This window comes from Labrus mixtus, chromosome 21 (genome assembly GCF_963584025.1).
Source record: "Labrus mixtus chromosome 21, fLabMix1.1, whole genome shotgun sequence".
In the NCBI taxonomy this organism is placed as follows: domain Eukaryota; kingdom Metazoa; phylum Chordata; class Actinopteri; order Labriformes; family Labridae; genus Labrus; species Labrus mixtus.
Window position 1 is genome coordinate 5,793,428 of NC_083632.1, and position 24,324 is coordinate 5,817,751.

The 24,324-nt window shown below is 39.8% G+C and overlaps 1 protein-coding gene across 2 annotated transcripts in view; it reads left to right on the forward strand.

The window, feature by feature from the left end:
• Positions 1 to 10,633: 10,633 nt before the first annotated feature.
• The window catches only part of ttyh2 (tweety family member 2), a 70,292-nt gene continuing 56,601 nt past the window's right edge, over positions 10,634 to 24,324 (forward strand). For both annotated transcript variants that reach the window (XM_061028022.1, XM_061028023.1), the window contains exon 1: positions 10,634 to 11,043. In XM_061028022.1, the coding sequence (XP_060884005.1) occupies positions 10,915 to 11,043 (129 nt within the window). In that variant the 5' untranslated portion in view covers positions 10,634 to 10,914. The remainder of the gene's footprint in view (positions 11,044 to 24,324) is intronic.

Sequence of the window (24,324 nt, forward strand, 5' to 3'; positions counted from 1 at the left end):
GAGAAATAAAGAAGTAAAACACAGAGCAAAGCAATCCTGAAGGTAAGTAATAGTACCTCTGGGTTTAGAGCCTTTCTGAATCCACCATTACTTCAGTTTGAATGGATCAATGGGATTTTAACAGGTTGCATTGTAGCGACCAGGCTTATTAAGATAAACTAGAGTTTACAGAGAAGCTAAAAGTCATGACAGAGACATGATCACCAGACTAAAGATCATCCACAGTAAAGTGGAAGGCTTTAAAGGCAGGGTTGGTCATATTCTCCAGATTCACTTTTTAAGATTTAAGTTGAAATTGTCTTTAGGTCCTGACTCATAACTCATGTACTCTGAAAAAGGAACGAAGAAAATCGGTCATCTGTAGCAGCTGTAAGTCTGTAAAAACTTCGACCAATGTCTGCCACGAGGTACCAATCTGATGAACCAATCACACGCCTCCCTGTCTCCCTGCTCGTTCTCTACCCCTTGTGCGCACGAGCCCAAACTCAAAGCGTGAGCTGAGGTCCGCTTCTGGACCAACGGCGCTTGTGCATGTAAGTGAGGGGGCGTGGCTTTTGAGGGAGCACAGAGGGGAGGGGTCTGGGTGCAGACGGAGCACTGGGGGAATGCTACTTTCAAAATCATGCTAGTTTTGGAAAATTACCAACCCTGCCTTTAAAGAGGATAAACATCTTGTTACGGTATTGTGTAATGGTGGACCGTAGTTTTACAGTTGTGATGTGTGTGCAGATGCAAATGTAGGTTTATGAACTATTGGCTTGTTGGGATTTTTTTTTGTGTGCGACTTGTTAATTTTGGCAAACGGTGTTCAGCCATTTTGGTCCATTTCTCTTTGTTTTTTAAAATATATTACATTTTACCTGTCTCATTCACATTAGTGTTTGTTTGTAGTAAAGATTAAATACGATAAAATTAAAACTTAAACGACATAAAAAGGCAGATACATTGGGAAAGAAATGGAAAGATGGACGGTTGGACAGACGGATCAATAGATGACGATATTTTGTGTTACGTTAGGTAAGTTTATTGGTACCCGTCGGTAGATTTGGTTTGCAGTGAGTGAGTCGGCCTCCTTTTACACACACAAACGACAGCACAGGACAAACCGTGATAAAGTGGTAGTAGCAAATATTCAAACGAGAACTTTAAACGCCGAAGTGGAGAAGGGTTCCACGGGAACGGCAGGTGAACAGGGGTCAGTCTCTCCTAAGAGATTGGGATTGAAATTTACATTAATCTATACTCAAGTGTTTTTATTACTTTAAGAACAAGTACTCCAGCACTTCCTAATTACATATTTTACTGACATAAGAAAACGTCAGTGGTACGCGATGTTTCTGTGTTGTGTCCTTCATCATTACTGAGTGTGCGCCTATCCCTACTTAGTGTGTGTATATAATCATTAATTAAAAACTAAAAAGTACTTTATGACTAACTGAAGCTTATGTTCACAGCAGCCTTCATTCCTGTTCACTCATTTATGTTCCAGACAAAAGCCTCTTTATGAAGGCATCGCTCCTGAATATGTTTAATTATCCAGACAAGGGGAGCCATTATTGACTTTTGAACCAGCTCAGTGCTACAGCACATTACATGGGTTTATATTTCTGTACAGAGGCCTTGAAACAGCAGAGCCTGTAATGGGCCAGGCTTAATAGAAATTCACGACCAATACCAGGGGAAATGGACATATTCTATGTCTCAGATCAATGATACTTGATGTACTTTACCACTGTTTAAAGTGACAAAAGCCCAACATCTGCTTACCACAATAATCTGTTTGTCAAGTCGATGTGATCTGACATATTAAGAGGCACAAAAAGAAGCGTTTTTAAGATGTTCTTTTGTTGTTTGATTCTTTTGATGTTCTTTAAGATGTGTTGTTCTCTTTTAGTTCGTGGCATTCGGTAACCAAACCCAAAGTCTTCCAACATTGTACTGCTGTTTCACATTCAACAACATCAAGTTGTGGTAAGACAATGGTCGCTGACCAAAACCCATTACCTTCAGGATCTTAACGTCCATATCAATCAATGTTACATTATTAGACGAGTAGTACTTTTTCAGTTGCAGGTGTCAACGTATAAAACACATAGACGTTTTTGTAGGATTTCAGCTGTGGTGTTGGTTATCCAAAGTCCAGTGTCAGTCAGTTTTCTGTGTGTTGTCAGCGTGTGTTCTTCATGCCTCAGAAAGATAGAAGCCATACTGTTTAGCAAGTAGCGCAACCAACAAAAAAAAGCAAGTAGACGAGAAAAGATCAGCTTCATCCACATATGTAAAAGCATCACTTTCCATATAAGGCACTCGTTCTCACGGCAGGGAAAGACACACTATCTGTAGAAACAGGAACTTTGAGTAGGAAACTGAACAACCACTTGCACCTTTGGGAAATCTCACACCCTCAAAAAAGGTGTAATGGGTAGATTATACAGCCAAAACTACAAGTCTAGACATAAGGACACAATAATCCAACATCTGTGCAACACACTCCTGGGTATGATGATCATATTTCCTGGTGTTTTGTCAATGCTAGAACTTTACTAGCACCACCCACAGTATCATTTAGGGATCACATAGAAAGAAGATATCTAAAGCCTAATTTCAAACTCATGGTCAGTCACATGGATGTTACAAATTACTTTCTGTAACCGCTGTCAGGTAAAGGAGAAAAAAAGTCAGTATGCAAATAAACAGCCACCAAAGATAGAAGACATGCACAAAAGTTGGATGCCCATACACCTGTCATAAATAGCCCCTCAGCAACCAAGCAGACACGGCGGTCTACATCATAAGCAGCAACATAAAGGGACAAATAGCCAAATTTGTCAATCAGAATCACCCATCGTGCATCACTTAAAAAAAACCCAGTGAAGGATTTTGGAGTGGGGACGAGACAGGGAGTTGGTGGTTTTCCCTGGACTTGGTTTAAGTTGATCTTGTTTTAGTTATTTGTGTTTGAGTTAATGATATGGTTAGTGTGTTTAAAGGTTGTTTTGTGATTTTGTTGGGTCAGTTCGTGGATTGTTCTTTGCCTCATGGGGTGTCATTCATTCGTTGTTTAGCAGAGAGATATTAAAGCCTGTCAGCTTTTGCAGCAAGCGGCTGTTTATATTGTGTGTTTGCAAAGAATAGAAGACACACACACACACACACACACACACACACACACACACACACACACACACACACACACACACACACACACACACACACACACACACACACACACACAAAGTGAAGCTGAATGCCCATACAGCCACATACTGTACAATGAGAAACATGCATGACCAGCTCAAACAACTAATCCAAAATATAGGCGACTATCAATTTGTGGCCTGCCAATAATAGAGAAACAAGCAGACACGGCGGTCTACAACATAAGAACCAACAAAAAGAAACAAATAGCCAGCATTTAAGACAAGCCTTTCACAAGCAATTGAACAACTTAGCCTACCGTTGATGTCTTCAGCCAGCAGCTGTCAGTTTGAATCTAACCCAGCGGACCAGCATGGCATCCAGTGCAGCACATAGGAAATGTCCCAAAAAAGTTTGTTTCTTCTCTTTCTCCCTTTTTCTTCTTTGCGACCGAGTTGTATTTAGCAAAGAAAGAAATAAAGAAAGACGACATTCGGCTTGCTAACTTACACACTTTAAAAATCGTGTTAACAACGTCATTAAAAGAGACAACAGCAGACTTGCACGTGCATTTTAAAACCAGAGCTTGATTAATGTGACGTCATTAAGACACACACAGGCTGTAATTGTGAACTGTAATGATAACAAACTCTTGATTTTTAATGGGAAAAAAATACTTGTTTTTGTTTTTTACTAAAATGGAAATAACGACCAGGTAAACACACTCAGTGCTGCAGGTGCAGGACCTTCATTAGTAGGTATTGTATTAATTTCGCGAACGATTCGACTCTTTTTTATCGACTCTTTGAGGGAATCAAACCGAGTCCTACTTGAGACTTGCTTGAGATCCGATTCGTTTTACCATCGAGCCCCTGTTTCCCCTAGGTGGCGATATTTCACTTTTCTTTCATTCTTTAACTATATGCCTCATGCTTGTATTTATTTTTTAAATAATCTTTTTATCAGTAGAAATATAAAAATACAAATCAATGATAGGCTACAAGTGCAGTATAATTTAATGATTGAATGCAAATAGGTACATAAATGTTGAACAATATAGCCTAAAAAGTATTCATAATACAAAACAAAGATAAAGAAAAAGAAGCCAGGGTACAACACGTGCTTACATTTAGAACATAATATAGCCTATTTATTTTTTGAAATGGGACCACACATTTACAGTTTTAATAGCGTTATTGTTTTTGGATGAGGAGATGTCCCACGCTTTTAATGCAAACTAGCAAAAAAAAGCAAAATAGACATCTCAATATGTGAGTACAGACGATTATATGGACGAGGATATGTGTTACTGTTACACTCCTTTTTTTCTGAAGGGATATTCAGCTGTTTGTCTGCAAGCTATAAGGCACATCTAAGAAATCTCCCCAGCACCCAATTGCCTACTTATTGATTTTTTTTTTTTTTGGTGTGTTAGTAATGAAAAACCCAAATATTTAGTTTAATATCAAGGCAAGGCAAGGCATGTTTATTTATAAAGCACATTTCAACAACAAGGCAATTCAAAGTGCTTCACACAAGACATCAAAAGCATCATGACAGAGGAAATAAAAGAAACATTAAAATAGAACATTTAAAAAATCACTGAAATGATTCATTATAAAGATATGTTCGAATAAAAAGAATTAAAATGAAATTAATTAAAATAAATAAAGTAAAAATATAAAAAGAGTTAAAAGTTACAGTGCAGAGTTAAAGTTTAAAATCTTATTAAAATTGTTTAATGAAAGGCAGCTGTAAACAGGTGAGTCTTCAACCTGGATTTAAAAGAGCTAAGAGTTTCAGCAGACCTGCAGTTTTCTGGGAGTTTGTTCCAAATATAAGGAGCATAGAAACTGAACGCTGCTTCTCCATGTTTGGTTCTGACTCTGGGGACAGAGAGCAGACCTGTCCCAGACGACCTGAGCGGTCTGGATGGTTCGTAATCAGGAGGTCACTAATGTATTCTGGCCCTAAACCATTAAGCGCTTTATAAACCAGCAACTGTAATGAGGGACCTGTGTTTGTATTTGTTGGAGCCAAATGATGTGTTTGTTTTGTGTCATGCTATTTTCCTTGTGGTTGTGTTTGTTGGCCCTCTACTGGGCACTATGTGAAGCCTGGGCGGATGCTGTGGTTAAAGCAAGGCTCCAGGTGAGGTGGGACAGGTGATTGAATGGAGGCAAACAGTTTTTTTTACACTACAGTATTTACTATAACGCTGTACAACAGCTCACCTCATGCGAGCAGAGAACTGTCATCATGATAATATCTGTCTCTCCTTACTGTAATCTGTTCTGCACATGTTAAATTTACAAATTATCCCTGCACTCATGTTCACTTCATTTGTCTGTCTACTCGCCGTTATATTGAATAGTTTCTGCTGATAACATGTCAACACTCATGCACTTTAACTTATGTCAATACTGTCCATTTACAACTCTGTTTTTGCACATTTACATTTAATCTTTCATATTTAATTTACAGCCATTTACAACTCTGTTTTTGCACATTTATATTCAATCTTCCATATTTAATCTTCCTATTTAAGACAAGTAATGCTTAGTTAAATCCTGGTTGTATATATTCACATTCTTAGTTTTGATATTTTTAGTACTTATTTACTTTGTATTTAATATTATATTGTGTTTAGATTTGCTAACATTGTGTTTTTTACTCATATTGTGTGTTTGGATAACCTGCTGCTGTAACGCCACAATTTCCCAGTTTGGGATCAATAAAGTAATTATATTCTATTCTATTCTATTTTATTAGCAGAATGCATTTGGGTTATCTGGGTGCTTAATGTTGACATTACACAGCATTTTAATCTAATTTAACTACACATTTGCATAACAGACTCTTGAAATAAATACATGACTTAAGTACTTCACAAAAAAGAAAGTCAAACTCTGTTTTCTTTTTAAAGGGAAGAATGAGCGAGGGTCATTTCCATTATCTAAGAAATCAAAAAACTTACAAAACGTAGCACTCATCCAGCGTTTACTGTATTTACAATCGCAGTCTATGAATTTAATATACTAGATACTGAATTCTATATAAAATGTTACAAACATATAAATGGCAATACGCTTTTTTTCCCCCTCAACATTGTCCCTCTCTACTTCCCGTAGCGCTGTATAAATGTCTTCGGAACCGGAAGTCCAACCCCTTTCATCCCCTTCTCCGGCAGACCGAGTGAGTGTCACATTTACAGATAAACAAAAATCCAAATTTCAATCATCATCCATCCTTTTTTATACCAATAATAACCAAGCTTAGACCGTAAACACCGACATATATGCACCAATACCTCGACAATGAGTTATTTATTTCCTTAACAAGACTTTTATTCACGATGTTTTAACCGATGATCTTCCTCTGCTCTTCCGCAGCGCTCTGTCCGCTGAACCGGCAACATGGTAAGGCGATTTTCTCTTCCAGCTTCCGTAACTAAATCTCTTATCACAACATTGCTGTGTCTAATAATTACGAACGAGCTGTGACGCGAAATATATCCGTGACTTATATCCATCTGTATGCAGCTTACAAATGGTTAGCACTCATTTTTAGCATTAGCATTTGGGCCGTGTGGCTCCAGCCTGTTTGACATAAACACGTTCAACAGCGCGTTTCTGCGTATTTCTAATGACTTGTTTAAGTGCCTGTGTGATAGTGGACTATAATTTATTAGTGTGCATTTCCTAGCTGTACTTGTAGGACAGTGGTTCATACAGTCTTCACGGTTATGACGTCAGCAGCTGAGTGCTAACGTTAAGTTCAGCCTTCAACTTTCACCTGTCGTGTTTTTTTTTTTTTTATCCTCCGCAAGACGTCCAAGCATCTCAGGCTGATGTGCTCGTTATGCATCACAGTCTTGCAAGAGTAATGATGGACCTAGTGCTGGGTTTTGATTGTAAACAGAAACATCAGTTCCACCGGTCCCCTAACATTAAACAAAAAAAACTTTTCTGTGAATCTCTGACTTGATGCTTTTCTGGAGTAATGATTGTCACGCTTGTGTTTTTGATTTGCAGCCTCGCATGATAGGAGAAATTAAAGATTTCCTGCTGACAGCCAGGAGGAAGGATGCCAAGTGTAAGTTGGATTCTTGACTGTCGCATGTGTCTGTAATAGTTGATAAAAATGGAGTAGACAGGTTTAAGCACAGGACATTGATAATTTAAGATATACTTTCTTCATCCCAGCAGGGAAATTTAGGTGTTCCAGCAGCCAGCATACATACAAACACACAACACGTATATACATGCATATCCCAGCCATACAAAACAACATGAGCCCACAATACAGTTTGATATATGCATCTCAGGCTAAAGTTTAAAAGTCTTCTGGAAAGGAGACAGAGATGGATGCAGGGGGTCAACTCTTGAAAATCAAACTCATGTTTAGGTAAAACATTCTTAACAAGGCGTCAGTATATGATACATGTTATAACTTACAAATGTTCAGGCAGGCATACATGTCATCGATGAAGATGGTTATCGCTTGAATTGATTTTTGTTAAGTAAATACATCTGTTTGGTTTCTCTGGTTGTGTGATTTTAAATCAAAGGATGTGTTACTCATGAAGATGTTGATCTTGACTTGTCTTTTCATCCGTCTCCAGCCGTAAAGATCAAGAAGAACAAGGACAATGTTAAGTTCAAGGTGCGCTGCAGCAGGTACCTGTACACCCTGGTCATCACAGACAAGGAGAAGGCAGAGAAGCTCAAGCAGTCCCTTCCCCCAGGTCAGTTTTATGATCAACAAACACAAGAAAACAGTCACAGTAGTCTGTGAAGAGGCTTGCATCTTTCCTCTGTCCTGTCTTAAGATACACAGTGAAGTTTTAGACGTCTAGTAGTGTAGAGTATGTTTCTGTGAGTGGCTCTTTTTTGGGTATTTCTGTGCATCAGATGCACGTGGATGACAATTATGGGATGGCATGTTAACTTATTGCCACATGAGGGGTTTTGCTCCTTATAATGCACTTTAAAAATAACTTGAATTGATTTAAACATTGCAGCATTTATCACATTTGAAAGTGTTCTCCAGCATAGAACATTATATTTATTTATAAGAAACAGAAACAAGCATGCAAACTGTAGTTATTTACAGCAGTGACTTTGCTGCTTTGAAGAGTTTCCAATCAGAAGACTCCAGAGGGGGTAGACACAATTAGATCCTTTAGGGAAAGGAAAAACTTCAACTTCAAGAACAATTTGACTGTAGTCTGGGTAGTTATATATTAAATATTAGAACAGCAAGTCTTATGAGGTCCACTGAGCCTCCAGTCAAAGCCATATAAATCACTGAATTTGTTAAGAATAGCCTCAAATCAGCCAGTAAAAGTTGAAATAACAAGAAACTTTGGAAAAATATTAACTGCTCGAAAACTTCCAATGTGCAGTGGCTCAAAGTCAAGAAAAGGCTTATTGGTGGAGGCACTCAGGGGCAACATGCATACACTTTCCAACCATCTTCATTGTATTAATAAAAATGCAGTTTAGTGAAGTGACGCAACAAAAGGATAACCCCATAGTTAAACGTGAAAAGGGGTGAAGCAGATTCTCATGGGAGCTGCACCATAGGAGTCACTTTAAAGTTTTCACATTGACGTGAAGAGGTTTTTTCTATTTCTGTTCTTGTTAAAGACTGGCTGTTACTGGGAACACTGGTGTTTCTACAAGTTTATTTACTGGTTTTAAAATTTTCTCACCATGCCAGCATTGTGTCAAACAAGTATTGCCGCAAAAATGATGAAACTGTTGCATGTTGGCTGCTGGATACTGAAGCATTTTCTTGGGTCTCAAACATTTGTCCAATCATTTTCTTCCTTGAGATTTGTCATCAGTATGTAACTGCTTATACTTCACTTCTTTTGAATGAAGGATTAACAGCAGCAGAAGTTAGCGTACATTGGTTTTGGCATATTACATTAATGCCAGATAATTGGGGAAACTCAGTGATGTCTTACAAAATTAAGAAAATAATTGTGCACATAAGTCGACAAGTCTTGCAGCAATTTTCTTTTAAATGATTTGTAACCAGTGTGTCTAAATAATGACACAAGTGATCTAAAGCCTCAGTTGTAGCCTACCTCTCAAATGATTTGATTCAATAGTAATTTAAAGGAAAACTGTAGCCTATCATGTTATTTTGCCTGGTGTCAAGTGAAGAGTATTTGTCATTAGAGATTTTCAAACATGAGTGTTTTACCTTCATTCACAAGAGAAGGGTTTGAGTGTACGGTTCAGGGTCTATCTACTCTTTACTGCTGTGATAATTGATGCCTGTGAGCTTTTTTTCTAACCGCTCATCTTTTTTCTTTTTCAGGTCTGGCTGTGAAGGAGCTCAAGTAAATCCGTGATGTACAGATTATTGTAATAAAAATTGGAAAATCCTACATTTTGTGTCCTTTGTCATGTTGTGATGAAACCGTAAGATTTACAATTCTAAATGTATCGTGTAGTGGTGTTAGCATCGCAGGTGTATGATATGCAGCTATCTTAAAAATAGAATACTTGAACTAAGTATATTGTAACTTTTAAATCAAAGTGGAAAATTGACTAGTTGTTAAATGTCCTGAAACAACCGCCTTTATCATCTGAGTGCAAAAGATAAATTGTAATCCATGGATGAATCATGGCTGGATTGAATGAAACCAAATTGTCAATTTTCAGAAACTTAAAAACGTTTCTGGGAAAGTTTGTAAACTATTCAAAGCTGAAGCCTTGATTATAAGATCATTTATGTGGAGCTACTTAATTCAAGTGTATACCAGTTAATTTGACCAAAAACTTTTCATTATTGGAAAAAGAAATATACTGTTATGTCGTATAGTGATCAGTATCAAAGGACTGAGTCCCTTTGCTCAATAAGAATTTATGAACAACACTTCTAAAGATTTTTCTTTGGCTAAGATGGCATTACAAGATGCTTTTGAAGTGTAAAACGATGGTGGGGTTGTGGTCAAACCAAAAAGGTGGTTGATTTGAAAAAAAAATGTGATTGAAATTGAGCAGATCACAAACATCCTGTGGTTTACCTTCACTAGTAAAAAAAAATAATTCATATATATGTAGTAAAGTAAGCTGTAGAGAAATGTAAAACCCTTGATTTTTAATATTTCCCGAAGAAAAAAGTAGCTCATGTTTGATTCGGACGTCCCCTATCAAGACACCCTCACTGTCGACTGAAGTTTATTGTAATCACCTCAGTTGGCCACTAGATGGCAGTGCGGTAGCTATCTACACACAGACTGATAAAACAACTCTAACAACGCTGCGTTCGTGTTGATATAACAATTGAATAACTTCACAGTGAATGCCTGTTTGTTATTAGTGTAACCTTGAGCAGACACGCTGACTTGTATTTCTGAACTCCTGACGGGGAGATTCTTTTGCGCGCTCCCGTGCTTTTACTCGTCTTCTGCGCGCGTCCCCGCCTTGTGACTGTGTCGTTTGGAGCAGTTTGCAGGACGTTGTCTGTGGGTCCTCACCAGCGCGTGGACATGGGCGCACTGTGATTATCTCTTCTTTCATGACAAAACCTCATCCGGATTTTACTTCCCGACAACTTCCCCGTCTCGTCAGGACTTTCATGCACGCTTTTTTTCTCCCCCCCCCTCTCATGTGTGGCTGAGAGTGCAGTTTCCACAGACGAGCATGCTCCTATCATTGTCTTTGTTTGACATGAGACGGGATTAAGGCAACCCGCTTCAGTAAAACGAGGCTAATTTAAGGCTGTTCGCCCGAACTTTTTCTCTCGGGGGCAGGGATGTCTTCGGCTCGGGTGGAGTACATTCAGCCCTGGTGGACCTACTGGCTGCACAATTTCCCTCACATCAACCTGAGGTTTCAGCCCATTGACAACACCTTCCAGCCTGAAGACACGAACTACCAGCAGGTCAGTGGGAGAGGGGACACGGGGCTTTAACAGACTGGAGATCACCTATCAAGGACCAAAGTCAAAAAAAAAAAAAAAAAGCCCTAAATAGTGGTAATATTTATATAGTATAATAATGATATTATTGTGCACATCATTCTATTTCTAATTAGAATAATCACTTCATTTAATACATTATCAAAGTCAGATGATTCCACTTAGGATGCAGGACGTTTATTATGATGATGCGTTCAGGTGCCATCGCATTTTGCAATTATTGATAAACAGAAGTGGCCAATAGCTTCTCTAAATGTCATCCTGTGCACTTGAGTAGACCTCCCCTAAACCTTGAAAACTATAAGGAGCTAGGCTTTATCCAGCATCATAATATAGATCAGGGAACCAAGTCATTACAGGGAATGGATGCTGTGTGTTGTTTTCTTTGCAAGGGAAAAAGTTCATTAATCCTCATTAATTCTCACACAGATTAAAATGGACCCATGCGAGCTGAAGCCCCTCTTTTCCTCATACACTGTCGACATATCACCTTGAGTTAAAGTATTTGTACTAAATGTTTTAAAACATAATGTGTTGCAGTAAACAGTGTAGCCCATATGTTACATTTAAACAACAAGATGAGCTTTTTTACTCTCAATAACAGACGAGATTTATACAATCATTTCAAAGTGAATGAGCAGAGCTGTTTACAGTTTTGTAATTTGAGTTCAATAGTTCTCACTCAGAGAAGTATCAGGAAGCTGACTGAATGTTGGCATAGACAAGTTTCACTCTCGGGACTTTAGACTCTAGTTCCCATCTAATCCCAGAGGCGGTAACAGTCCTGCTTCTCACTGTGTTTTTTTTTTGTAGCGGGCTGGGATTTAAACGTTGGATGACTAATGACCCGCATGTGAACACATGTCAAGTTCTATGAATGTTTTATTATTTGTCTTGATTAATTTTTCAAGCTTACAGCTCAGCTCCTTGTTAGTGCAGGTAGGTTACATGGTGTGGAGAACAGATGACATTATCGGTGCATTGCTGCAGTGTCTATCCACAGTGGTTTTCACAGTGAGGTTAGAGAGGGGGGGGGGGGGGGGGGGTGCTGCTTTCAGGGTGCAAGGGAGAGAAAGAGAGAGACTTATTAAGATGTGGAAGTGTTATCATTTTTTAAGTGAAGTGTCAGACTATGCAGACTTCTTTTTTTCACAGCAGTAAAACACTAAAGAAACTTCAGATTCAGAATCAGCTTTATTGGCCGGAGCGCTTAAACATCCAAGGAAAATGACTTTGATCATGTGTGCTCTTTGTACAATAACCTTCATGAAACCTTTACCAAACAAATGATAATTAAAACTCATATTCACAAGCCAACATAAGACTAAAGTGGAAAATAGAGCAAAAGATGCTGAAATAAACATGATAATAAATCATCTTATTATGTAACAGATGGCCTGTAGTTTATATGGGATTGATAGCTTTACAGTATTTACATTAAAGCAGTGTGCAGTTCATGCTTTAATGTAAATATAGATGTAAAAAGAGAGTCGCTTTTGGAAGTTTTAATGAAGAGTAACAATCAGAAGGATAACAGGACGAGTATGACAGAAGATAAATCACCTTCTCCTTTGTTTATGGTCAACAGTGAAGATATGGCAAGAACGCTACTTTGATAAGCTGAAAGACTTGGCAATCAATTAAATATATATCTTTAAAAAACATGCTGCTGCAATGAGGACTGTATCCTCTGTACATGGGGAATGTGACATAACCGCGCAGTGACCCACATAGATGGCTTTGACTCAATATATTTCACCACAAGTTTAAACAAATCTTCAGGGCTGCCAAGTTTTGAAGTTCAAGATCAGTGTGTTGTTGGTTTTTTTTTTCTCCGTTCAATAAGTGCTAAAAACCTGAAAGCTTTCTTTCACACTCACAGTTTGGACTGTGAGGGGGAGAAAAAAAAAACAAATTGCAAAATGTGCAGAGAACAAAGGTTGTGATTTACATCCTTCAAGATTAAGAGAGAGAGGGTAAGTAGGTGGGAATTGTTCCCAGAATGGCTCAATGAAAGCAGACCAACATGTGAGTCAGTGTGTACTCACAGCAGGCCAAATCCAATAGTAATATATAGTAATATAATAGTGAATAGGACTACTCTGAAGAGCATTAGCAGAGGTATTTATGTGGAACACATCACCCACAATGAGTAAAATGTCAAAGAAAGACTCCAATAGTTTCTGTTTCCTGTGAAAAGGGAAGCAAGGCTTGCTTCTTAGGTTTCTTTAAAACCTTTTTTTGCTTCAACATACAGAATATGAACCTTTAAGACAAGTGGTGGTTAACTTGGTCTGCTCTTTGGTACAGATGGGGAAGCATACAATGGGGAACTAAATCTAATCTGCGTCATTATCTTAACACAGATTTGAAGTTATAACAGGTGTGTGTGTGTTTCCAATCACGTTTATTTTTTTTTCCATAACCAGTCTATATTGGCCTGTAGCCTCTAAATGCACTAAGCCAGTGGTTCTCAACTGGGGGGGTCGGGACCCAGAGGTGGGTCGCGGAGCCATTTTCATTGGTGCCATGGAAGAAAACAAACTTTTTAAAATATGTTTATTTTGTTCAGTTTCTTGCTCCTGTCGCATGTTTTGTACCGACTGAGGTCCAAACCGCAAAAAAATGTCAGTAAATAAATCTGATTGGTCGGAAAAAAAATATCAAACATGTGGATCGTGATTTTTCACTGATGAGTTGGTGGTGGGTCCTGAGGCTAGATGAGTTGAGAACCGCTGCACTAAGACGATGGCTGTTACCATGTGAAGAACATCAGGTTTCGACCTCTTCAGCGACAGGAAAAGTTTGAAACATTTCCTGATCTAGATGTCAGATTGGAGCACACCTGTTTTGTAATGTGCTGGTATAAAGGGAGAGACGGACAGAGGCAAAGTGAAGCAGAGTTTTTTTTTCTTTCTTTTCTTCTCATTCTGCCAGTTTTCATTCTGCGTAGAACAGTGGAAGTATAGAGTCATGGCCACGGGGTTTGTGTGGGGGAAGATGGTGGTGAGTCTCAGCGGGAGAGCAGCAGCTTCCTCCGGAGAAAACTGTCAACCACAGGCAGACAGGCCCTCCAGTCAGGGGTGGGGAAACCCCCCATCATCCCAAAACATCAACCAAACTCTTGTACTCTGTGACTTTTATTTCTGTTACTTTCTCGTCTTCCAACACCACCGGCCTCCTGCTCTCTTTTTGTGCGTCTGTCACAGATATAGGTCAAGCCCTTCATGCGCCCACTTTGTAGAAACAATTTCCTTTGAAGCACCGGAGCTAATGACACAATTTTCAAGCCAATGCGAGGCTATCTAGGCCATTACATTTCCCGTCCTTTGTGGGCTGCCTAGCTTAATTCTGATCAACACATCCTGTTATTGCTGCATTAGTCGGAGTGATAATACGCTGTGCATTCATTACGGGGAAGGCTATCTGAGAAAACAGGTGTTTTGTTGCCCCTGGGTGCGCTTGTGTAGTTGTAAAGTTGTGAATTATTTAAGGCTGGTGTTGATGCTGCTAATAAGGTGACTCATGACTGAAAAGTCAGTTTCAAACGGCCCCCGTGTTTATTGTAGTTTCAGTGGAAGTGGCATGAGGTAATGAAGATCTTTCTAGGGAATTTGGGAACTTGCAGAAAACTGTGATGTAAGCCAGCACTGAGATGTTGTCTACACTTAATGACTGGAATTATTCTTTCATGTTTCAAAGCAAAAAATAGGTGTTTTCTTGTAAATAAAAAAAAGGGCTACCCCTCAAAAGATTTGAGGTATTTCAATAATTAGAATAATAAGAAGAAACCATGCAAGAGCACATTCTGTCCATCAAATCTGCACTTTCAGCTTAGACAGAGCTTTACGTCAGCAGCAGCATGGGAGTAAACTTTGAAAACCCAAGTATGAAAATGACCTTTCAGTGTTCATTTTCACGAGAAAAAAAAAGCCGAATTGTCTGCGGAGGCTTCCCTGTCTTCCAAAATAAACTCAACCTTGTGATTTCGACCTGTTTGAACAAATAAATAAATAAAACTGCTTCATTTATCAAATCAGATGTTCTTCTTTGCAAAAATGGGTGAAGTAAAAAAAAAAAATGCTTGATATGATTTGTTCCAGGATTTGACTTTCATCAAGGTTTCCTCCTCTCTAAGATTAACCTGCAAATTAAAACCCAGGAAACAAGTTGTAAAGCAATTTCACATAAAAATATACTTAGCCCAAATATGTACACACATTTAGTTTTCTTCACTTTCCCATGATAACGAGTGATTTCTAGTTGTCTTCTGAAGATCTTTACTTGCTTAGCTTATTTTTTTTTAGTGATTACGGGTTACACTTCCTGTCGATCTAGAAAACTTTAAAAAATGGGCTGTTTACTATGAAAGGTCAGACCTCAACATGCCCACATTAGTGAGGTTAGTTACCATGTGTCTACGTTTGTTTTTGGGCTTTTGCACGACTAACTCCGGGGAGAGAAATAAGTCGAGATCCAGAGAAAACAACCGGACATCGGCCCGTTGTCACAGGAGTAAACACAATGTGTGGATGCATCTATTTGTCATGTATCTTCATTCCAGTGTTTCAGGAAATGCAAGCCAACGTGCAAATACGCTTACTTTACTGAACTCCTTCTGACAAAATAATATAGTTTATAAAAATGGTCACATGACTTGAAACATGGGGGATAGTCAGTTCTTATTGTTTTGATGTCTTCTTGTTTGTCGGCACTTGTAAAAATGGACAAAAGCATCCTGCAGGTAAAACAAAGACTCGTATTGATTGGTGTATGTTTGGTGAGGCGTTTCATTATTTAAAAAAAAAAACGGTAAAAATCTTTGTATTGAACCACAAATCGAATAGTCTGGGCACCACGCTACAGAAACTCATGCTTTATAATTAAGCCGTTGAATTCATATTGAGTCCATTCTTTTGTGTAGGAATAGCTGAATCGATAAGATTGTCGCTTCTCGCCACGTCTGTGAAGCGTCTCAGACGAGCGGTAATTCGGTCGAGTTGTAGAGTGGGCAGTCCGGGTGAATGCCTCTGCTGGCTGTGCGCCAGTGAATGTGTGCGATGGAATGTGAGGGGTTGTGATCTTTCCCTGTTCTTTGTTTTGTGTGTGTGTGTGTGTGTGTGTGTGTGTGTGTGTGTGTGTGTGTGTGTGGTAGTAGATTTCTCACCCTCTATTGGACATTGCTATCCTCTGTTATGGAATGTATGTCAGCTGAATCACCTGACTCGAGTCTTTCCTGTAATTTCTGTTCTCTGACAATAAGCAAAGTCTTCTTTTTTTTTTTTTTTTATGCTCAACATATTTAGCAAAATCTTATTAGGTTTTAAGAGCTCGGCAATAAATGCAGAGTAGAAGTTTCTGTTTGTGTGAGACGAACTACAGTAAGCGTCCGATCTCTGCTGAAGGCAAAAAATGTTCATACCGGCTTCACATGTTGGCCCAATCTAAAAAGATAATAACCTTTATTGCCTCCTGTTGACTGCATCACACTGCCTTGTCTGGACAATTGTTGGGCATGCTGTGGGTTGCTGATCTCCTCTCCCAGGTGTCTCTGTCGTTTCAAATGTGTCTCTCAGCTCGTCTCCCTGTCCCGAGGCCTGGAGCATGGAAAGAGGGCAATAAACTAAAAACTGAAGATGCTCATCCAGAAATAGGACCAAGGCCTAGTTCTTACGATATTTGTGTGCAAGCCCACTTGTAAGTGTGTGTGTGTGTGTTTTGAGCCAGATATCATGTGTAGGTAAGCATGAGTGGGTATCTTTCCACTTCCTGCTCACCAAAATAAGTTTTTACTTCAGATGTTGCATCACACGTGTTGTTGTCCCTCACATCCAGCAGGCACCGTGATACTGTCCAAGAAGGTTACTGGTGAATAGAAAATAAATGCTAAAAAGCTGATTGTAGTGCTAGAGTATATTGCTGGGACAACAAGTGTGGGAAAAATGTGCTTTACGCTGACCTTTGTGCTTCTGTTTGTTTTGTGTTGTTGATTTTGTGCATGGCAGTCTTACTGGTCCAGGCTGTGGTATATATATATCCGTTATCCGAACCAATTATAGACAAAACAAAGTTTAAACGTGGCTCCTTTCTTAAATAATTCCATCTTATAAACATTGACCAATCCTGTTTTAGTTTGACAAATAGTTTCACAGTGTGTTGAAATGTGTCCATCTCTATGTTACAGAGAAAAATACATTTTATTAAACATGCTTCATTTGCACTCTTAATTAGTGATCTCTACCACTCTAATAAACTTTGGTGAAATAGTAATCAAGTAGGAGATTAGCATAGCTTAGCATTAAGCCCACACAATACCAGGGAGTCAGTATTCCTGGCCAAGAAGCCTAAATGACCAAAAGTTGTCTTTTTTATGTTTCTAGTGTGAATGAACTCGATCTGAAGTATTCATGAATTAAGAATGAATTACACACAAAGACAAGCTAGCTCTTTACCCCGTTTCCAGTCTTGATGCTAAGCTAACAGGACCGACGTGCAGCGCTTTTATTCTCCGCTTCATGCAAGAACTTCGAGCGCACAACCAGCGCTTTTCTGCCCCGGAAAAAAAACCGCTAGCTGGACACGGGGCCTTAGGCTTAACATTGCAGATGAAAAATGCGCCTTGTTCCAGTCTCTCAACAGTTTAACAGTCTTAGATACGCAGAGACAGGTCTGTCATTATGTTGTGAACATGGATATTAATGTTGTTTTTACACCTCTTGTGCTACAGACTTAAAAAGGAATTTTTCAATCACCAAGCAAAAGAATATGTTCAGACTTAAAAGCAGCACTATTTGTCATTGATAACACTCTCTTTCCTCATCTCACTACTTTAATCTGCCGCTCAGACGGGTTTTTATTGATATTACATTACACTTGAGTGAAGCTAGATAAATGAACAAGCATAGTAGTCATACTATTCAATTACGGGAGAAAACGCAAACTCCTAACACCCTCTCTTCCTGCCTCAGTGGCTTTTTCGTTCAGAGATCCCCTTGAAACAACGTTCCAGCCGGGTGCATCCTCCTCCTCCTCCTCCTCTTCCTCTTTTTTTTTCTGTTGTCTTTGTTTACCCCCTTTTTCTGCTTCATCAGCAGTTTCTTCACCTTCTCCTTTGTGTGCATCCATGTAAGACCATCCTGTACCAAAAGAAATGGAAGTGCCATTGTGTCAGAATAAGCTCAAGAGTGGATAACGGAGAGAATTTGAATGAAATTTTGAGGATAAAATAGTTCCCCCCCCCCCCTTTCAGAAATATATTTACTCCTTCTGATTGTACCACAGCATTGATTTCTGCAAGTGGCACTATTGTTAGATTTCATTTTTAATGAATTAATCCAATTGAAATGTTAATTGTTTTGCTGTAAAATATTGGATAGTGTCTTTACAGCACTTGATCACCAGTTGATGCCATAACAGGCAGCGAAACCTGAGTGATTTATCCGAACAACCGAATGCAAACGTCTTTGTGTAAAGCTGTGTCAAGTATGTGTAGTGGGAAATTGAGATTTATGCACACAAAGGGCTGAAAATCCATTATCTGTTCAGCAAGCGCTCTGATTGCATTGGAAATTGACCTACTCCTATTCCCTCCCCCTGAAGAAAATCAATCTTAAAGCTGTTATTCTCGATTTCCACGCTCCTTGTCTGACCCGAGCGTCTCCCCGATGGAGTGAAAGACTGTGTAACAGTATTGTTAAAACAGGGATTCACCTCCACTCGGCCTAGCTGTCATGATTCCCTTTATTTTTTTGAAGACACCGAAAACCCAACTCCCCAAATAGCCTTCTCGTAGTGTAGGATCTTTTGTATTCAATAGTTAGGAACTAGAAAGTTTTGGACCTTGTTTTCAATCCAAAATGGAAATATTGGCATTTAACTTTCCCTCAAATTTGGTTAGCATTTATCTTTATGTTCAGACATTTGTTTGTAATTTATTCTAGGAAGCAATTATATAAAAGCTATTAGCATTAGCTTTGTTTACCAGAGAAGTATCTCTTGCCTCTGGCGTTTAATTACAACTGTGGTGAAACATTTCTAATTTTGTTTCCGAGGCGGAGGGTGTTGAATGTTTGCAACAGCTAAAGCTACAGAGACCATCATTTCTTTCAAAGCTTTTTTGAGAACAGATAGAGGCGTCCTAGCCAACCTTGCTTGTGTATGCCGCTAACTGCTGCTAACCTTGGTATGGATTAAAAGACATCCTGCAATTCTGGAATTAATATTTTCCCATGGGTCGAGTTTCTGCTTCCTACGCTGAATTCTGATTCAGACAAGTCAACCTAATTGTTAAGTTCTGCACTATGCTGAAAGTCAAATACGCTCTTGCTGTGTGCGAAGCGAGGCAGATGTGGATCAAACATATCACCTACAACAGCTGCACGGTCTTGAGAAGTTGTCTTAATGGCTAAATTCATTATTTCTTGGTCTTTGTGTTCTAGTTAAAAAGTGTTTTGTTTCCCTCAGTCTCTTAACTTGGATATTAGATTTCTATTTATTCCACACCATTTTTCCTACAGGCTTTAATGAAGCCATCTACTTAGTCTTTGTTTGTGTCAGGCATACATAGAAAGAGGCACTCTTGTTGTCCCCTCTGGCTCTCCAGAAGGTCATTAACCTCAATCTGTCTCCGTTACGCCTGAAGTCATAATTAGCAACACCTGATTGGCTGGATGGTATGGCCATGGTCTGAACTAATAAGGCGGTATATGTCCATCCCTCCAGCTGATCAAACTGCATTGCAACAGGAGATGACAGCATTGAATGCCATATACTTTGTTGCAATCCAATATGATTGTTGTGTTTTCTTATGAGTTTTATTTGGTGATGAAGAACACAATAAGAATCTTCAGCAGGTCAGATCAGGCAGGAACTCCCCTCTGGCAGAAACAATAATGAAAAGTCTACTCCGCCATTGAAGCTGGGGGTTGGGTTCCTCTTGTTGTTGAGGGTGTAGCATCATAATCACGACCCCTGACTCCCCTCAGGGAAGGGTCGGGGCTTTGGGTTCACGGGAGGTGTCAAGATAAAGAGGAGAGAGCATGCCTCAGTGCACTCCAAAGTAAAATCAATCAATATTGGATTTTTGTGGTTGGTACTAATTTTGAACCGTTTACAGATACTGCAGCCGATAAAGTGACATAGAGCAGTGGTTCCCAAGCTTTTCACAATGAGTGCCACCACAGAGATCATTTGGCTCTCCAAGTACCACCATTATGGCAAACATTGAAATACAGTAGCGTAGGGCTCCCGTTTGGAGCCACAAATGCAAAAGAATTGTAACCGCAAGTTTTGCTTCATCCCCTTGCCATCACCGCTTTGCTGGTCAACCGTTTGATTTGTACATCTTTTATTTAAAAAAAATCAGAGACTCCCAGAGTACACCAAGAGGGATCCCGCGTACCACCAGTGGTACTTTTACCCCAGTTTGAGAACGAATGATATAGAGAATATAAGTGTTCTATATAAATTGTCGACCAACACTAGTGTTGACCACCATCAGCTCGGCTGTCAAGCTGCGGTGCATTTGCCGCAGACAGTGTAGAGAGTGTTTATGAATTTATAAAAAGTTTTCTGCATTCATAAAAAACTCTGTATCAGCACATATCGGAAAAAGATTCACAGCTTTACTGATATGCTAATAACAGAGTGCGCTTGTATAGCACTTAAAAAAACAGCCTTACAAAGAGCTGTACCAAACATAAAAGCCCACAACAATGTCAGAATAAAATAGAAAGAGATACACAATACAACAGGAAGATCTTAAAACATTGGTTAAATGAATAAAATATCAAGATTCATCATAAATAATATGTACAAGAAAGCCTTTTGATTAAACATAGGCTTCAATTCTTAACATTAATAGACCTAATTCTGTCTGAGAGTATCAGCCAGCCGATATATCAGTCGAGTTCTTCCCTAAAGATGTCCTGTTGAGAATGGTTACTGGTAAGAAATGAATGACGGATAAACAGAACGATGGAAGTAAAGCTAAAATTAGCATCTTAAGCAAGCGCCACACATCATCAAAGCTCCTGAGATCTTCAGTTTGTGACGGTTTAGTGTTGAGGGAAACCAGGCATTGCAGATCCTTGAGCAATGACGGCCCTTTCTCTCCCTCTCCCTCCTCCTCTCATCCATAACCCATGGGTGTCTTTACTGGGACTTAATGGCGTCACAGCTGTGAACATGAGCAGGCCCAGCCGAGTGCACTCTGCCGGAAACAGTCCCGGTCCCTGGGGCATTAACCCGAGTGTCAGAGGGGGACGGGCAGCAGCAGGGGGGAAGACACTGAGTCAGACTGCTCTATTGATCTTTGTGGAGAGGAAGGGGGGGGGGGCAGCTTTATATTGTAATGCCATTTCTCAAGGCAGCTTGTATCGAAGACTTTTCTGGTTGTAGAAATAAAGTGATCTTTCACGCAGCGCAGTGTGTTAAGTGCTTCAGAGAGGGCAATGTCAGAGGATTACGATGTAGCTGCTCCATAACACAGTTTTTAAAAGGAATCTGTGTTTTGTTTTTGTGCTTTTAAGTGCAATACATCAGTTTTCCCCCCACACGGCCTTCAGCTTACTCATCATGAAGAAAGCAGCATCTTTTCGGATGCTTTGCTTCTGCGGGAGCTTTTCTTTTCGTTTCGTCTGAGGAAAAAAAAAAAATAACTCTGTTCATGTCACCGGGGTTAAACCTTGGAGCAGCTTAGACCAGAATATTCGACATTTTTACAGAAACTTCATGGCATGAACTTGCAGCGGTTTTGTTAAACTTTCGAAAAGTAAAAACTCAGGAATCATTTTAACACATCATATCTTCAATGCAATAATAAATGTCTGAAATACCCCTTTAAGAAAAGACAATGACAATAGTTGGAAACCAGACAGCGCTGTGTGTGTGTGTGTGTGTGTGTGCATATCTGAGAGTGTGTGTGTATGTGGAGCACCTCTGTTTTTTTACATGTCGTGCAGAGACCAGGGCTCTGTTGTGAAATCGATATAAAAGTACAAAGGCGCAATGGTGGCAGAGCTTCATTCCGGCGCTGTCGCTAATCTGGGCTATTATCTCTCTCTATTGATTGCAAACAGAGGGCAGAGTCTCCTGCTGTTCACTAAACTTTTGACTGAAAAAGGCGGAAACCTCCCATCTTCAGCCATATCTTCTCCCTCCTCTATCTGTCCTGACACATGTTTAACCCCTATCATGTTGGAGTGATGTCACTGTCCATTCAGGCCACACAGGCACTCACACACACACACACACACACAAACACACACATTGCACTTCAGTGCGCACACTTGCGCCTGGAGACCTTCTCCACCTCCGCACAGCTGTCTGCCACCTGCTGTGGAGCAGCCATGCTTGGGGAAGACATTTCGTATCGCTTAGCGTGCATTTAGCACATCTCCGAGCCTGTGGAATTCCACTCGTACGTACCTCAGTCCTGCTCTGCAGATGTGATGTAACAGATGGGACTGCTTTCCGTCTCTATGTATTAATCATGGTCACTTATTGTGAATTAAAAATAGATTTTTAATGGATGCTCTGCATAAGGCACAAACCATATACCACTTTGACTCATGTGAGTTTGCGTCCCTCATCATCTTTTGTTTGTTTATTTCCACTCTGCTCCCATGAAGTAGATTTATATCAGTGCAGTGCTCATCAAGAGGAATATATTCAGGTCAGATTTATTGCCTTAAGCATACCATTGCTTTACACTGGACAGTAAACATGCATTAAAGTTTGGATAAGATTTTGCATTTATTGTGTTTTTTTCAAATGTAGAATTTATTCAGTATCAAGCAGTATTCCCATATTTTTGCTGACTCCACCATTTAACTGGATAGATGTGTATTTTGCATACATGAAGAAAAGTTCCAAAATGATTTGGTGTGATAAAAAGATATGCAGACTCTTCAGGCACAGGGCTAGATTTCAGTATCTGAAGTGTTCAGTTTTGCATCTGTTATCCAAGTAAAATCGTCCAATTTGATTGTAAGCAGGACAACAGTCAGTATGGAGAGCAACCCATCTGCCGTCGTCTAACTACCGTTTATCTTAAATGAATGTCTTTAAACATAAATCTGCATAAAAGTGCAGCCAATAATTCCTTCTTAGATGTGGTTTCTCGACACCGTCTCCGTTCTTGCTTGCCAAGTTTGCAGTCCAGACTGTAAACAAAGAGAACCCACGGAAAAGGAAGGTGGTGGCGCAGTGGTTAGTGCGCAGCGGCCCATGTGTGGAGGCTGTGGTCCTCCGGGGCGGGGTCGGCCCAGGCCCATGTCGTTCCCTGCTCTCTCTCTCTCTCTCTCTCTTCCTGATTTCAGACTCTATCCACTGTCCTGTCTCTACAAGAAACGCACAAAAAAGCCCAAAAATAAATCTTAAAAAAAGAAAGAAAAGGAAGGTGGAGCCAAAGTCCTTTTTTTTTTTGCCACAGCTGGCTACACCGCAAATCCCAAAAAGATGACTCCCAAAGGCTTTATCATCGTCAGACAATGGCTGGTGACCAAGACATAACCTAATTAAATGTACAGGTTTCAGATGACTCTTCAATACTTCTTGAACCGGCAGATTCTTTCTCTTCAAACCTGGGCCACTTAAGAGCAATTGAGAGTAACAGATGGCTCCAAAGTTCCTCTGAGAAATCCTCTTCCTGTGTTAACTGTGCTGACTTCACGTCACCTGAATTATTCCATGAGTCATCCTTTGGAGCAGAGCTTATGGCTTGTATGTGTGTTGTCACGCAGTTCATTATCCTACATTAAACAGTGAGCTTTCTTACGGTTGCTCTCTATTCCGGGAAAGTTGTAGCGTTATGCAGCGTTGCCGCCTCGGGGCCCGAAGACGTCTACAATGCACTTGTAACAGGAGAAAACTGGGCCAACCTTGAGTAATGAAGAGGCTGTTTGAGGTAGCCATGAGGTAGCTGGGTCTTTGTCTTCCTCTTTCGTGTCTTCACTCTCTCCTCCATACCCTGCTGTCTCACCGTTTTCATTACCCTACAGTTTTTTTTCCCCCCATCACTCTGTCACCCTCTCTTGCTATTTTCTATTTTTTTTTCTCCCTCCCTCCACATCTCAGGGATTTTCTTTCCGCTCCGCTAGACCTTCCTTCCTCTCTTTCCCGTGTCATCGCCTCAAGCCTTCCCCACCCCCCACCCCCACCCCAAACTCCGTCTTTAGGGACAATTGAGAGGAAACAAAAAAGCATAGACAGTGGATGGAGTGGGCCTCTTGAGCTAGGAATGAG